Source organism: Schistocerca cancellata, chromosome 8 (assembly GCF_023864275.1).
Source record: "Schistocerca cancellata isolate TAMUIC-IGC-003103 chromosome 8, iqSchCanc2.1, whole genome shotgun sequence".
Taxonomy (NCBI): domain Eukaryota; kingdom Metazoa; phylum Arthropoda; class Insecta; order Orthoptera; family Acrididae; genus Schistocerca; species Schistocerca cancellata.
In genome coordinates this window covers 199,718,601-199,734,012 of record NC_064633.1, presented here as the reverse complement: position 1 = coordinate 199,734,012, position 15,412 = coordinate 199,718,601, and the positions used below count along the sequence as shown (strand labels likewise).

The 15,412-nt window shown below is 39.8% G+C and overlaps 1 protein-coding gene across 1 annotated transcript in view; it reads right to left on the bottom strand.

Annotated features, from left to right (window-relative positions):
* Positions 1-15,412, bottom strand: part of LOC126094939 (THO complex subunit 2) — a 313,848-nt gene that overhangs the window by 259,106 nt on the left and 39,330 nt on the right. Inside the window, 2 exon segments of the mRNA XM_049909587.1 lie at positions 3,543-3,676; positions 11,458-11,573. Coding sequence (XP_049765544.1) covers positions 3,543-3,676; positions 11,458-11,573 — 250 coding nt within the window.

Sequence of the window (15,412 nt, the reverse complement as noted above, 5' to 3'; positions counted from 1 at the left end):
TTCACCCTCATCTTCTGAACAGCCCACTCGTCTTGATAAATGGGACAAGAATGAGAAGAAGCAGCATGTTCTCCATGACAATTAATGCTGTGGGTGGAGGGGAGGGGGGCGGCATCCTCGTGTGCATCCCTGCTACAAGTGACACATTTGGCTGCGTTTTTACATGACATGCTGGTATGATTGAACTGGTGGAATTTATTAACACCGCAATGGATTGGGAATGTAAGGGCGCACATCGATGACTTAGTAGGAAGCGTTAACCAATCGAAAGTCATGAACAATGAGCGAGTGGGCACCAAATCGGCAGCTTCCTTCTTCATAACTCGATGAACAACAGTAACGCCCTGATCCAATAGATAATTAGTTATTTCGTCCTCTGTCAAACCATCCGACAGCCAGGTGTAGATAACACCACGGGATAAGTTAAGTGTCCTGTGAGCCTCCACTTTTATAGGACATTCGTAGAGGATTTGGGCCTTGAGTAGTTTCTGAGCCTGGAGAGCACTATCAATTTCCTAAAGCAGAGTATCATTCCAGAGACGAGAGCATGACTTCACAGGGCCGGTGATGGCATCTACGCCTTTCTGTATAACAAAGGGGTTAACAGCAGCAAAAGTGTGGTTTTCGTCTAAACGTGAGACTACTAGATATAGAGCTGCAACAGGAAGAGACATTGAGGTACGAACCTCATTCCACTTTCTTTTATGGGAAACACTCGGAGAAAGAAAAGGAAAATCAGTCATTGGAAAGATGTCCCCCACGATTGCCAGTGTCTCCGATGGTGCACTCCTTCCAGCCAGGGGCCCTCCAAAGGGGAGACCCCCACCTTAGGTGATTGTCCTCACCTTAGCTCACACCTCCTGAACGACAGACGGAGGGACCAATTGGCAGAGGAGGAAGGTAACAGGTCAGCCAATCACCCCTCCCTGGACCTGGCCTGTACCAGGGGGTACGTGCGGGCCCTACATGCCAACCCGGGGCTGGGAATTACCCATTACCCAGTCTCCTGCTACGCGCCAAACACGTGGGTGGCAGTCAGGCACACACAGGGAGGAGAAGAAATGATAAGAAGGAAAGTAGGAAAGAAATAATGGCCTCAAACGCCGCAGCGGAGGAAAAAGAGCAGAACAAGGAATGAAAGGAACACGGAAAGAGCTAAACAGGGAAAGAGCTGAACAGGGAAAGAGCTGAACAGGGAAAGAGCTAAACAGAGAAAGAGCAAAATGAGGAAAAAGTAGTACAGGGAAAGGGCTGTACAGGGAAAGTGCAGTGCAAGGAAAGTGCAGTGCAGGGAAAGAGCGGTACAGGGAAAGAGCGGTACAGGGAAAGAGCGGTACAGGGAAAGAGCGGTACAGGGAAAGAGCAGTGCACGGAAAGAGCAGTGCAGGGAAAGAGCAGTACAAGAGAGAATATTCCTACAAACAAACCAATGCAAATGAGCTTCAAGAGCCCATGGAAGCACGAGACATCTCCCCAAAAGAGGGGAAAGTGGCAGGAGAAGAGTAGACAAGCAGTACAGAAAGAGAAGCGGTGCTGCGAGGGCTGGGGCCCCGTGGTTGCCAAGCACGTACTCATGAAAGAGCGGTGAGTCCCCTGGGGGGGATCCGTCAGATATGACACGCAGTAACGTGAGAACGAAACGAGATATCATTCAGCAATCAGATTTAAATAAAATTTCACTATCTTATCTACACTTCATTTTCTGCACTGTATGAGCTAAAATCAACCACACACAAAGTTTACGCAATGTGTTTTTACCTCTGCAAAATCTTTAAAATTTTGAGCAATGTTGCACTTAATTTCATGCAGCACAATAGCTGTGGCACACAACGAAAAGAAATTCACACGCTTATTGAGTGAATATATGAGACGAGCAAATGTCAATTTTTTCACCTACTAGTTTTCTTAAAATTGGATGGTAAGTATTTCATAGCAGCCGGCAAGTCCGCATAGGCAGAATTGGATGTGTTGTGCGACTGTCCATTGGATATAAAACCCATCATGACCACAATATTAAATGAAATTTCAATATCAACCATACGCGAAGTTTACAGAATGCGTTTCTACCTGTGTAAACTCTTTAAAATCACATGCAATGTTTTACTTAATTTGATGCAGCATGGTAAGTATGATAGGTAATGAAAAGAAATTCAGTTCTTTATAGACTGAAGATATCATACTGTAATATGTGCAAAAATAAATCAACATTTTTCAGCTAACAGTTTTTGAAACATCAGAGGATAAGTGTTCCATATCTGACGCAATGTTATGTCTCAGCACAGACATCACCACTGGTGAGCAGTGGGCATAACAATAGCCACCCTGAGCACAAAGTGCAAAGAGTATGTCTGTAGTATAAAAAAGGTTAACAGTTAAATTTTCACAATGGAAGAAGTAAAGCTAACAATCCTTGTACAGTTGAAGCATTTGCGTCACCGACAGGCACATAGACAAGGCTGGGAACTGTTGTTAGTTTTCATACAAATTCTTCTCCAGAGCCACTCCAGAGCCAATGGAATATGCATACAAACTTACATCTGTACCGTGATGACTACACTGTGCCAGCACAGTAGGTTGACTAGACACGGGGAGAAAGAAGGTGGAGGAATGACAGGGTGTGTTTGACGAAGGTTGGTTGGGAGGGGGAGGCGGAAAGCATACGAGATAGGAATATGGCATGGCTGGGCTCATTCTGGCTGCAGGATTATTGTAAGCAGCAAACAACGCTGTGGAGGAATGTGTTGGGATGGGTTGATAGAACTGAGGCAGGAGACTAGGCAGGAGGGTGTGAGAGCAACATGAGTAAAGTGAGGGTCACGGGAGAGGAGGGAAGGGGGTACTGGCCAGAAGGATTATGGGAACAAAGTATATGTTGCAAGGAGAATTCCTATCTACGTAATTCAGAGAAACTGGTATTGTGGAAAAGAATACAGATGACACAAATAGTGAAGCAGCCACTGATATTCAGCATCTAGTGCCAAGCAGCATTCAGCATTCTGCCAGTTTAATGTTGGTCATGGTGGAAAGGTATGAAGAAGTTAACAGTAAAGTTAGTAAATGACCCCTGCCTCTTACAGGATATTGCTACACTGACCAGAGAGGCAAATAAGATCAACTTAGAAAGGCATAGCCTCTGCTCTTTGAACCTCAACAATAAGATTTTTTAGGAACAGCATTAAGATTTGTGATTTTCAGATTTCACTCTTCTCCACTGAGTAAAATTTTATATTATTGAAAGAGTAGAGTACATTTTCTGTATCTGTCTAGCCATCAATAAACAGACTGCATAAATCAATCAAGTAAAGAATGTGCCTAAAAAAATAAAGTAGTGTACCTGAAGCTACATAAAATGCAGTGTATCCTCGTAGTCCCTCCAGGCTGGAGAGTAACATGGATTATAAAAAAGTTTTAGTGCACACAAACAGTTAATTCCTTATGTCTAAGCTACAACATAATACAGTGCGGACTTCCATCACCAGACACACACTTTGCTTGGTCTAGGTATAAAACAACACTTATTAGAAATTGTTAAATTTGTTTACCTATTAAAGATTTGATAACTTCGAGGATATTCTTTGGGGTGACGTTTCCAGATACTTCCTGATTTAATTCCGTTATTAGCTTGGCATACCCTTCACTTTCCTCACGAAACAAGTTGAATTTTCTTTGCTTATAGCTGCAAAACAGACAAAACAAATAAGAGCCATAAAAAATCTACATTGCAAAAAATATACAGCATGACAATTATTGAACTATATGACATAAAACCTTCATAACTTCTGAATGATTCATGTTAGGACATTCAAACTGCATGGTTGGCCACGAGGCATGATGGGAATAAGTATGTGCACGCACATGTGCCTTATTGTTGTCGGCCATTTGCATGTGGAAATGTCACGGTTCAGAGGGCCTGAGTGTATAGCACCCGTGAAGGTCTACTATGTGAGCAATAACAGCCCAACTGCAACTCAAGGAAGTTTAAAGCCATGTTCAAGCTCAAGACAACTGGTTCCATGTGCTAACAATCAAGAATTTGATTCACAAATCTGAAAGAATGCGTAATGTTTGTGATGACAGTGTTGGCAATGTCGGTCATCCAAAAAGGGTGAAAACACCAGAAAACACCGAGAAGACACACATTGTGTTTCAAACCAGCTCCAGGAAATCGATCAGATGAGCTGCACAACAGGTGGGAATCAACTGGGAGACACTACGACAAATTATTGTTGAAGTCCTGCATCTCTTCACACACAAAATTCAAACCCATCAGCCATTAAACCCCTGGGTCATGGAACAGCAGTTGTGTTTCACCAACACTACTGTTCATAGAATTGATGAACAGGACTTTGATGTGAATATGGTTTGATTTAGTGACGAAGCCCACTTTCATTTGGATGGTTCATCAATAAGCAAAATTGGTGCATTTGGGGGACAGAGAATCCACATTTTGTGGTGGAGCAGTCTCTCCACCCTCAACTGGTGACTGTGTGGTGTGCAATGTCCAGTCATGGAATAATCAGTGCCATATTCCTTGATAGCACAGCGACTACCAAACAGCACGTGAAGGTTTTGGAAGATGATTTCATCCCCATTATCCAAAGAGACCCTGATTTTGACAGGATGTGGTTCATTCAAGACGGAGCTGGACCCCATTGAAGCAGAGTATTTGATGTCCTGAAGGATCACTTTGGGGATCACATTCTTGGGGATTGCATTCTGGCCCTGGGGTACCCAGAGAACACTGGCATGGGCCTCGACTGGCTGCCAGATTCTCCGGATCTGAACACATGCAGTTCCTTTTTGTGGGGCTATATTAAAGACAAGGTATACAGCAACAACCCCAAAACCATTCCCGAGCTGAAAACAACCATACAGGAGGTCATCAACAGCATCGGTGTTCCGACACTTCAGTGGGTTGTGCAGAATTTCACTTTTCGTCGGCAGGCATATCGAACATGTTGAATAAAGTGTGTGCATGCCTTAGTTTGTAACTAACTTATGGTTTTTCCCAATATAGTTCAACAACTGGCACCCTATAGCTGTGCAACAAAAATATTACTATGAAATAATATACAAAACACACTGGCTAGGAAAGCATGTTCCAAATATGATGAAATACAAAAACAGAGTACTGTCAAGCAATTTTTAATACCTTATTGACAAAAGTTGCAGGCAAGTATGGCTACTTTCAGCATCTGAAATTTGAGGTGACATGCACTTCAGAAACTAGGAAAACTCCACAAACACTCTCTCACTCTCACTCTCACTCTCACTCTCTCTCTCTCTCTCTCTCTCTCTCTCTCTGTGTGTGTGTGTGTGTGTGTGTGTGTGTGTGTGTGTGTGTGTGTCTCACAGAGTCACCTCCAGCACTTAGTTCATGTTTCACAAAATTCGAATGGATGACCTGAATGAACTTCAGCACTTTTATTTGATTGAACTCTTAATTTGAAAAATTTTGTAGCTACTCATTAAAGTCAGATCTTATCAGCTATGGATCAAAGTAGGAATGCTTTCCTGCACTCAACTACTCAAAGAAATAGAGATCATCATCATAAAATTCCAAAAATATTATTATAATGATTGAATACTGGCAGCAGAGATAAATACGTACAATTATTATACCAAAATAGATAATATAATGAATCTGTTCATTCTGAATTCCAGTGTGCTAGAAGGGCCAACCTGAACAAACTTAGTCCTTTAGCTTATCAATGCAGATGTTATGCTTGCATTAGCAACTTGCCGTACCTGTGTCATAACCTCTTACCAGAGTACTGACACATCAGTACTCTCATATGAGGAGAGACATGACGGGTTTCGACACAACTACATACATCTGAAGATGATCCACAGGGATCAAACCGTCATATATTAAAGAATGTGCAAATGAGACTGAAGAATAAATGGGAATTGTTTTGAAAAGAAATGTGGATTATCATACGGGAATCACATTTGCTAGTTTAGCAACTGAAATAAATGAAAGTTAAATCTTCTAAACGACAGAAAACAGAATGTAGAGCTCCCATACTTGGATTCCAACACTTGAGTTGTGCGTAAGAACGGAGCAGTTGCTCCAAAGCCTGGACCATAAGATGTGCAAAGTTAAAAAAAATGGCCTAAAAATAGCACGAACTTAGGTTTTTCTTTCCTCTTCTTTTTGTTTAACGTAAGAAAGGAACAGTTGCTCCAAAGCCTCGACCATGAGATGTGAAAGTTGAAGAAAATGGCCTAAAAGTAACATGAACTTTCATTTTTTAAATGTGCTCCTCAGCACAGGTATATTTGGGGGGAAAAAAAAAAAAAAAAAAAAAGCATGTTACCACCATTAGTGCGGCTGGTAAATAAAGAATAGTTCACTAAAACCAGCTTACTGTAGCAACATGAATTTCTTCAAATCAGTTATGTGATGAGATTCACATTCAGGGTATCACTAGAAATGGGATGGATAGCATGCTGCACTAAAGTGCGCGTCATTTATGACGGCGGCCGAGTTTAGGTTTGTTCTGCGCATCTGACGTCACAAAACACAGTCAGCCAATGAACAGAGAACGACGTTGCCAGAGCTCGACTGCAGTGCAGAGCACAGACGAGTGGCTTCAGTTTTAGAAACGTTCAGTCATAAAGAAAGTAATTGAACAAAAGCAATGTCTTGGTAGCAGACTTTCTTTTATAGAAAGTTTGAAAAAAGCATTCTTTATACCAAATGCTTCATATTGTATTAATTAATTAAACCAAACCAGCAATAAGCCTCCTAATTCACGCGATAGCAAGGTAAGGTCTTTGTATCATTCTCACGAACCGCTTTTTCGCAATAAAGAACAGCGGTAATTGTTTATTTCCTATTGTACTTCGACGAAACGTGAGTAATTCATAATCATACCAACAGTGTTTGTCGGTATTTTGCGTAAGATTTTAAAGCCCTTCGGGAGTAACGTTAAACAATGGGCTGCGTTAGGGTAACGGTTAAAGTGTATGGCTGTTAAGCGAAGGGTTCTGAGTTCAATCCTTGAACGGTGCTAAATATTTTCTCTATTTTAAAAACAACATCGAAGTGTCTTACTTCATGAATTTTATTCGTTTGAATGTAATTTTTTGAAATTTCTAGTGGCAACTAAAATCGACCATACGGAAAGTACCGTATTTACTCGAATCTAAGCCGCACCTGAAAAATGAGACTCGAAATAAAGGAAAAAAAAATTTCCCGAATCTAAGCCGCACCTGAAATTTGAGACTCGAAATTCAAGGGGAGAGAAAAGTTTTAGGCCGCATCTCCAAATCGAAACAAAGTTGGTCCATTGTAATATGATAGACAATTTAGGTCGAATGAATGACGATACAGCTACAGTAGTTTGGTTCGAGTTGTAAGCTTAGCAGTTAAGCTTTACCACGTAGCCATTGCTATGCGTCAGGCGCTCCGTCCGTATTTATACGGATACCCTTCCTTTTTCACGTGCTTCGTCTGGTTTGAATCGATTGCTTATTTTGATTTGATCTGATAAATGCCGTTTTCTTTGTTATAGGTGTTTGCGTCACTCTTAAGCTGAAAATGCATTACTGCACTGTGTCATGCATTGTTTGTCGCATTCTGATAGTGCGTGTTTACGGCCAGTCGCGGCTCGCGGCATGGCTTGCTTTTGTGCGCGCTACCGCCGCGTACAATTAAAAAAGAGAGAGAGAGAGAGAGAGAGAGAGAGAGAGAGAGAGAGAGAGAGAGGAATCGTCTCATTAGCGAAACAATGGCAAGAGACTGCTATTTGTTGTTACTTACACCGCTGCTTTCTTTGATAATGATCAACAAGAATCAAATAATAGACTGCGTATGATAGAACATGTTCTGAACGAGAGTTTGTGAAAATTTTTCTCCGTTTGAAAATCTTTGCGGCCAGTTCTTTATTACATCAAATTCTGCACAGAAATTACAGTCATCTTAGATTTAAAAATCTAGTCACTTGCCGTGCTTCATTTCTGACTGTATCACTATTAGACATAAGAATAATACGAATATAAACATGACATGATATATATATTCTTCCACGTTTGCTGTTGTCTCACTCTATAGTTTCGTAGTTTATTAGGCAGACAGGATTTAAATGAGATAGCAGCAAACACGAAAGAATACATGGCAAAATGTTTATATTCGTATTATTCTTATGGTGAAGAGAATACTGTATGTGATTCAAATTTCATCAGGCTCCTATTAGCAACCATCTCTTCTCACAGATAGGAAAAAATTCAGAACGTAGAGTTGGCCATATTGACAAACATCCCAAACAGTCTTGCCAGTCAGATTTTCGTAGTACACTGAAATTGTGCTACATTCGAAGATGAACAATACGGAATTTGTATTTACTTCGTTGGATAATGTATGAAAATGCAGTGGTCGAAAATCGCGGTGGAGAAAAAAAATCTCGTCTTCCACTTTTTTTTAAAAAAATTATTTACTGACGCAGAGGTTTTGGCGCCAGTATTTATCTTTGTGCCTACAAAGTATGCTTGCGTAGCGCTACATGTATTCGCCGGCAGAAGTTAGTTGTGGCGGCACGTACGAACATTTTTCATAACTTCCGCTAGCTTTGCACTCGATTCTAAGCCGCAGGTGGTTTTTTGGATTACGAAAACCGGAAAAAAAGTGCGGCTTAGATTCGAGTAAATACGGTATACGCTATTGACTTTTACCTCTGCAAACTCTCAAACATTTCGTGCAATGGTTTACTACATCTAATGCTGCACAATAACTGCGTTGAACATCGAAAAAAAAAATTAAGTCATTTATGGGGCGAAGGTATCAGTCAAGAAGATGTGTAAAAATCAAATTTTTGGGCCAAATAGTTTTTGTGTAATCGAATGTTAAATTGTGTAAGCAGTCGGAACACCGTGTCTCTGCACAGGCGAGCAGTGCAATGGTGCCAAAATCGCGCACATCGCGGAATGCGGGGAGCACGTCTCTGTAGCAGCGAAAGGGTTAATGCGACCGTGGTGGCTTTACTTCATAAACTGCGCGCTCCCCCGTAAACGTAAGTTTGCGAACTATACTATACTATGGCGCTGCTTCTCTTGGCGCGTACAACTGGCAACGCAGCAATCTCCCTCGTCTGGGCGGGCATGCGCGAACCGCCAACATAAAAGAATTCAACTATAATCACAGAGCATTTTTTTTGGAGGTGGAGGTTTCACAGCTTTTCAATTGGAGGATTCAAATTGGTTTGGTGGAACTGGGTAAGAGGGAGTTGCATGGTCTCAGGCTAGTGTCACTTCTGTGACCCTCCAACTCCAAGCAATTTTCCGATTTTTCTGTATAAAATTGTGGGCAAATTTTATTTTGTTATTAGAATAGTTATAAGGATTATGTTAAAGGAATGTAACAATGAAACCAAAAAATGAATTTAGAAGCAATTTTCAATCAACATTTAAAGTACGTAATATGGGAAATACAAAAAACTTATTTGACATTACATAATTTTTTGAGAGTGATATATTCGGAAGCTTGGTTCCATACACAAACTCATGTTTCAATCTTTGCACCAGATTCTTGTTTGTTTCCCATTTTTTACTGCATCAATAGCATACAGCAAGCCTTCTATGAGATTCCTTTATTATTAGATTGGGGTTTATGGGATATGAAGTGCCTTTCTATCAGTCTTGGTGCACTTGTAACTCCTTGTATATGTCAAGGTAATGCTAAAACATCACTTCAATTACTTCCATTCTAAATTCCAAAAATTTTTTAAGTGTGTTGTTCGAATTTTTTTGGAAGAAAATAAAAGTATTGAACAGAGACCAATCAATAATATACTGAAATAGTTCCTTGTAATATTTCTTCTGCTGTCTCCTTGGAAAGCTCTGATTTCTCCCTTTTTAGGTTTTATGGCTGTACCCATGGTCGTCACAACTTGTCTATTTGCTTGAAGAGTTGCATAGGCATCTGTTATGTGTTCAACAAAATAACTGGTAAGTTTAGGGGATGTGTAAAAAGTTGTCCTTTGTTACACAACAGTTTTGAAAGACACAAGGTATTGTTTATATTTATCCAAGTATGTCATACTTTTGCCAACATAAAATAAAAAGTTCCACATGTAACTTGACTACACACAACAAATGATTTTATACCAAAGTTAAATCTTTCCATTGATATACACTGTTTCCAGCCCAGACTTCCATTGAGTTCACCTGTGCCCACATTTTTTTCCAGAACCTAAGCTGAAATGAATTTGTTTAATCAATAGTCAATAACTTTATACATGTTTTGTAACTTTCAACCTGGGTGGATATCTTGGCTGAAATTGTAATTATCTGAAAAGTGGCAGTATTTTGTAATCGATCTGTATCTGTCTTGTGGCATGACGTTCAAAAAATTTAGAACACAAATCGTTTCGCACTCGGACCGCTCTTGTTAGAGTACACTGACTGTACTTTGTAATTAAAAAATACCTATGAAAATTTTCCATTTCATTTTCACTAACATCCATACATTTCTTCAACTCACACAGTTCATCTGCATGATTTGAGGTACTCCCACTGCCTGCAAGATCTCCAGATCTGTCCCCAATAGAACATGTGTGACCAGCTCGGACATCAACTCCATCCTAGTGTCAGTATCCAGGATATCAAGGATCATTTACAACAGTTGTAGGCAGGCTTGCCTCAGGAGAGGATACAATGGTTTTATGGCACCCCTGTCAACTGAATGGTGCGCAATATCATACAGATAAGAGGGATTATACTGTCAAGTTCTTTACATATTAAATTCAATATTGCAATCCCCAAAATAACATCACATACCCTCTCAATCTGTGAGGTTTCATTTTGTTTCTCCTCCCCTTCTCAGTTTTTTTGTCCCCTCCAGACTGTGTACATATCGCCTTCCACGCGGCAAGTTTACATCTATAAATTCTATGGATGTTGTGGATATCGCCCATTTCACCTTTAGCCCATTTTCTATGAATATTTCTCCCATTTTGTGTTAGATTTGTACTAGTATTAGTGTACTCTTTTTTCACTTCTTCCTCTGATCATTTTATTCTGTCTGTTACTTATTAAGTCCCCCACCCCCTCCCCCTCAAAGTTTTATCAGCTATACCTAACTCATGAAATACCAGAATCTTATTAGTACATCTCCGATGATATCATATCCCCTAAACCAACATTCAAAAAGAATCTTCCTCCCCCATTTGGTTCTCACCCTTCGAGCATTTATATGCTTTTCCCTTGTTTTTCTTTTAAGTCTTTTCTACATTCTCTTGAAAAAAAAAGAGCCTGCCTTTGATTAATGTACACATCACCCATGGAGAATGTTTTGAGTTTAGGAAATGGTAGGTGTTTCTCAAATACAACATTGTGTTAGGTATGGAAGGACTTCCTTCAATATTATGTGTGTTAGTTTTTGCCATTTCAGCATAGAGCAAATCCATCAAGCAATGTTCTCCCAAGGCAATTTTTCAAAAGACACTTGTTACTTACTAGAGTTTTGTCTTCACTTTTATGAACTTTGTGTAGAAACTTCTGTTCTTTAGTGTGCCAACATCCTGCAGAGTATCAATCTCCAAACGCTCTTTCAGTAACTTGTCTGAAAAAAACTACCACATCAACAATTAATTCTATTATTGTACTTCCACAATTTAAGTATCTGGTAGAAACAACTGGTAAATTAAAATAATAGTACAATTAATGTATTTCTTTTACTTTGGACTAGCACAGAAGAAACTACATAAATCTGGATGGCAAAAGAAGTATGTGTAACATGCAATGGTCTGCACAATGTTTTCAGTCTGTCAACTGTAGACCTAAGAATAAATTTAACTTCAAGTAAATTGCACTTGCACCAGTACCTGCACCACTGCAAACTAAACTACACTGAGACCTTAACATTAAACCCTGATATTACAAAGGCAAATCAATTAAAATAAGTGCAGTCATAGATTTTAAATAGCAACATTTTCCCTTATGCATATGAGTGTGAATTCAGACTCTTATTCACATATAGGAGCATATTGATAGTTTCCAGTACAGTGAAAATGCTTTTAAACTTTTCAAGGGACTTTTAAAAAAATGTGAATAGCAAGAAAATTTAAATGGTGACAAGTAACTTTTTAAAACATTATGAGTCATTTTACTAACTGTATTGGCCTTTAATGTGAAACCCTTGGTCTTGTATAAGTTGGACATTTCATGAACATATTAGTGGCTCCTACCATTTTTATTTGTTACAATTTCTTCTGATGAATTTTCAGTATTTAGTTTTCAAGTTCACAAAGATATAGAAAAGTTTTAATACCTACACCTACCATGGGAATATCTATCTTTATTGTATTCACTGCAACATTTGGTAAAACATTAGCGGAAGTAGAAAAGTATTATTACAAAAAATTAAAACACACACAAATATGGGATAGCAGATGTGAATGGACAAGGTAGACTAATGCTTGACACAACCAATTAGACAATTGCATTAAACGAATATGATCTTGATTTAACTGTAGGCAGATATGCTGTGGCATATTGAAATACAATTATGTGGGACACATATATTGAGCAGAATGTGCAGTTAAATTTAGCTGTACTGTCGAGTCATGACCCAACCAACACCTCAGAAGTTGGGATGTATTCCAAAAGAACTATATAAGTGTGTGGCAATTATGGTTCTCAATAGTGTAGATGTTCATTTCACTTGCAGCTATTTAAGCTTGGTATTAGGTCCAAACCCAACCACCACCACTGAAATCACTACATACTACACTCATAAAACTGTACACCAAAGACCATTTTGTAAAATCTCTCTGCAAATCAAAGATTTTGATATTTTTTTTTTTTTTTTTTTTTTTTTTTTTTTTTTTTTTTTTTACAATGTCCCTACAAATTCCATGAACTTCATATATTTTATACAAGAGAAACATCAACAACAGTTTGAAACTAGTTCACATATTATCTGTAGGCAGCACTATCACAGGTCTTGTTAATCATTGCCAACACTTCTTCGGTTCGAAAAAATGCTGAAGTTTAGCCCGTCACAGTTTGAAACAAGATCGTATATTATCAGGAAGAAGTGCTAATATAGTTCTTGCTTTTTGTCGTCATCTTTTCTTCCATTCAAATTAATACTTAAGTTTAACCAACCACAGCCTCGCCTTCACTAACATGATGGCAATGAACAGCATTACAGGCAACATAGTTTTTGTTAGATCGGCAATGTTAGCAGACAAATCACAAATGACACAAATCATTCTGACTAGAGATTAGGGAGCCCAAGGCTCCAGAAAGGTAGCTGTGTAGTATCTGTAAACACTACTTGAAGGCTAATGCCATGCTACTGCTATTTTATGTCAATTACACCTTTTTTGTCTGCAATAATATTCTTTAATTATGTACGGGCTATGGAATTCTATAATGTTAACACAAAAGTGGAAGTGATTTAACATTGTAAATATAGGGACACACCAGGAAAACGCTCCCAGAATGAGATTTTCACTCTGCAGCGGAGTGTCCGCTGATATGAAACCTCGTGACAGATTAAAACTGTGTGCCGGACCGAGACTCGAACTCAGGACCTTTGCCTTTAGCGGGCAAGTGCTCTACCAACTTAGCTACCCAAACATGATTCACGATCCGTCCTCACAGCTCCAATTCTGCCAGTACCTCATCTCCTACCTTCCAAACCTCACAGAAGCTCTTCTGTGAACCTTGCAGAACTAGCACTCCTGGAAGAAAGGATATTGCGGAGACATGGCTTAGCCACAGCCTGGAGGATGTTTCCAGAATTTTCACTATGGAGCGAAGTGTGCACTGATATGAAACCTCCTGACAGATTAATGCTGATAGAGAACCTGCCCACGAAAGGCAAAGGTCCCGAGTTCGAGTCTCGGTCCAGCACACAGTTTTAATCTGTCAGGAGGTTTCATATCTGCGAACACTCTGCTGCAGAGTGAAAATCTCATTCTGAAAACATCCCCCAGGCTGTGGCTAAAGCATATCTCCACAATATCCTTTCTTCCAGGAGTGCTAGTTCTGCAAGGTTCACTGAAGAGTTTCTGTGAGGTTTGGAAGGTAGGAGACGAGGTACTAGCAGAATTGAAGCTGTGAGGACAGGTCGTGAGTCGTGCTTGGGTAGCTCAGATGGCAGAGCACTTGCCCACGAAAGGCAAAGGTCCCTAGTTCGAGTCTTGGTCCTGCACAAAGTTTTAATCTGTCAGGAGGTTTAAGGAAAATGTTAACTGCGGGAACGTAAATGTGGAGTTACACTTCCCTCGCCTTCATGTGTAGCTTGAGCAATTTAGAACAGAGTGGGTATAGGTACATTTACATCTGTGCAGCTTTTTGTGCACACTAGGTATATTCGACCATTGCACGAAGAGGCAAAGACACAGACCCACTGGTGCAGAGTCAAGCATGTCTGTGCATGTGCATGAACCACCATGTGAAGGTGCAAGAGTCTCCCTTTGCTATGAGGAGGGGCACTTGCAACAGTTGTGCTCCTGTCCGGTGTTCTCCCTGTTTCATGCTCTGTTTTAGTGTGTCCCACTTTGGCCGAGTTGTTCACCAGGAGAATTTGAACAGTATTTCATGTTTTTTCCTTTTTTTCTGTCTGATTAATACCACAGATTATAAAGATAAGGGGAAGATAATTACTGTCCAGTTCCAGACAAATAAGATCAATCTGGAAAATCTGGAAACAACAAATGCAAACCAGAACAAAATAAAAAGACTTCATTTGTACTTCCTTACAAAAAAATGTTGAAGAGAAATGATTCTGGAGCACATGACGGGTTGAAGCTATCCTGATTGCTTTATGAGCTGCTTTCATTCATGAATAATCTGCGTTGATGAGAGCACATAAAATAACACTGAACCTAGATGAAATGTGCATACATAAAATTCTTTTTGATTTGCAAATAGACTCTGTAACCCAAAAGCTAATGTATTGCATTTCTTCCTTAGCCACCAGCCAGCCCCTGTATGTTGCAGACCCATGTACGAGGGAGATTCAAATATAAATGATAATTTATTTTCTATACATTTATTGAATAACTATTTACAAAACTGAAACCTTCAGTTTTTATCTAGATAACATACTGCGTGCTCTACACATTTTTGCAAGCAATTTGGAACCTTGAATATTCCTTGTCAATAAAATGTATGAGGATGCATCACCAACCAACAGCGCACACGCTCTTTAATATGCTCTTTGTTTTTTGAATCGTCCCCAAGTGATTCTTTCATAGATGCAAACAAAAAATAGTCAAGGGGTTGGGGGGGGGGGGGGGGGGGCAATCTGGACTGTAGAGAGGGTGGTCAAGAGTTTCCCAGTGCATGTCCTCCAATATGCCCCAAGACAAATTCCCAGTACGAGACTCAGCATTGACTTGGAGAAGGATGACATCTCCGAAGCGCATTCCTCGCCTTTAATTTCAGTAGGTGGCTT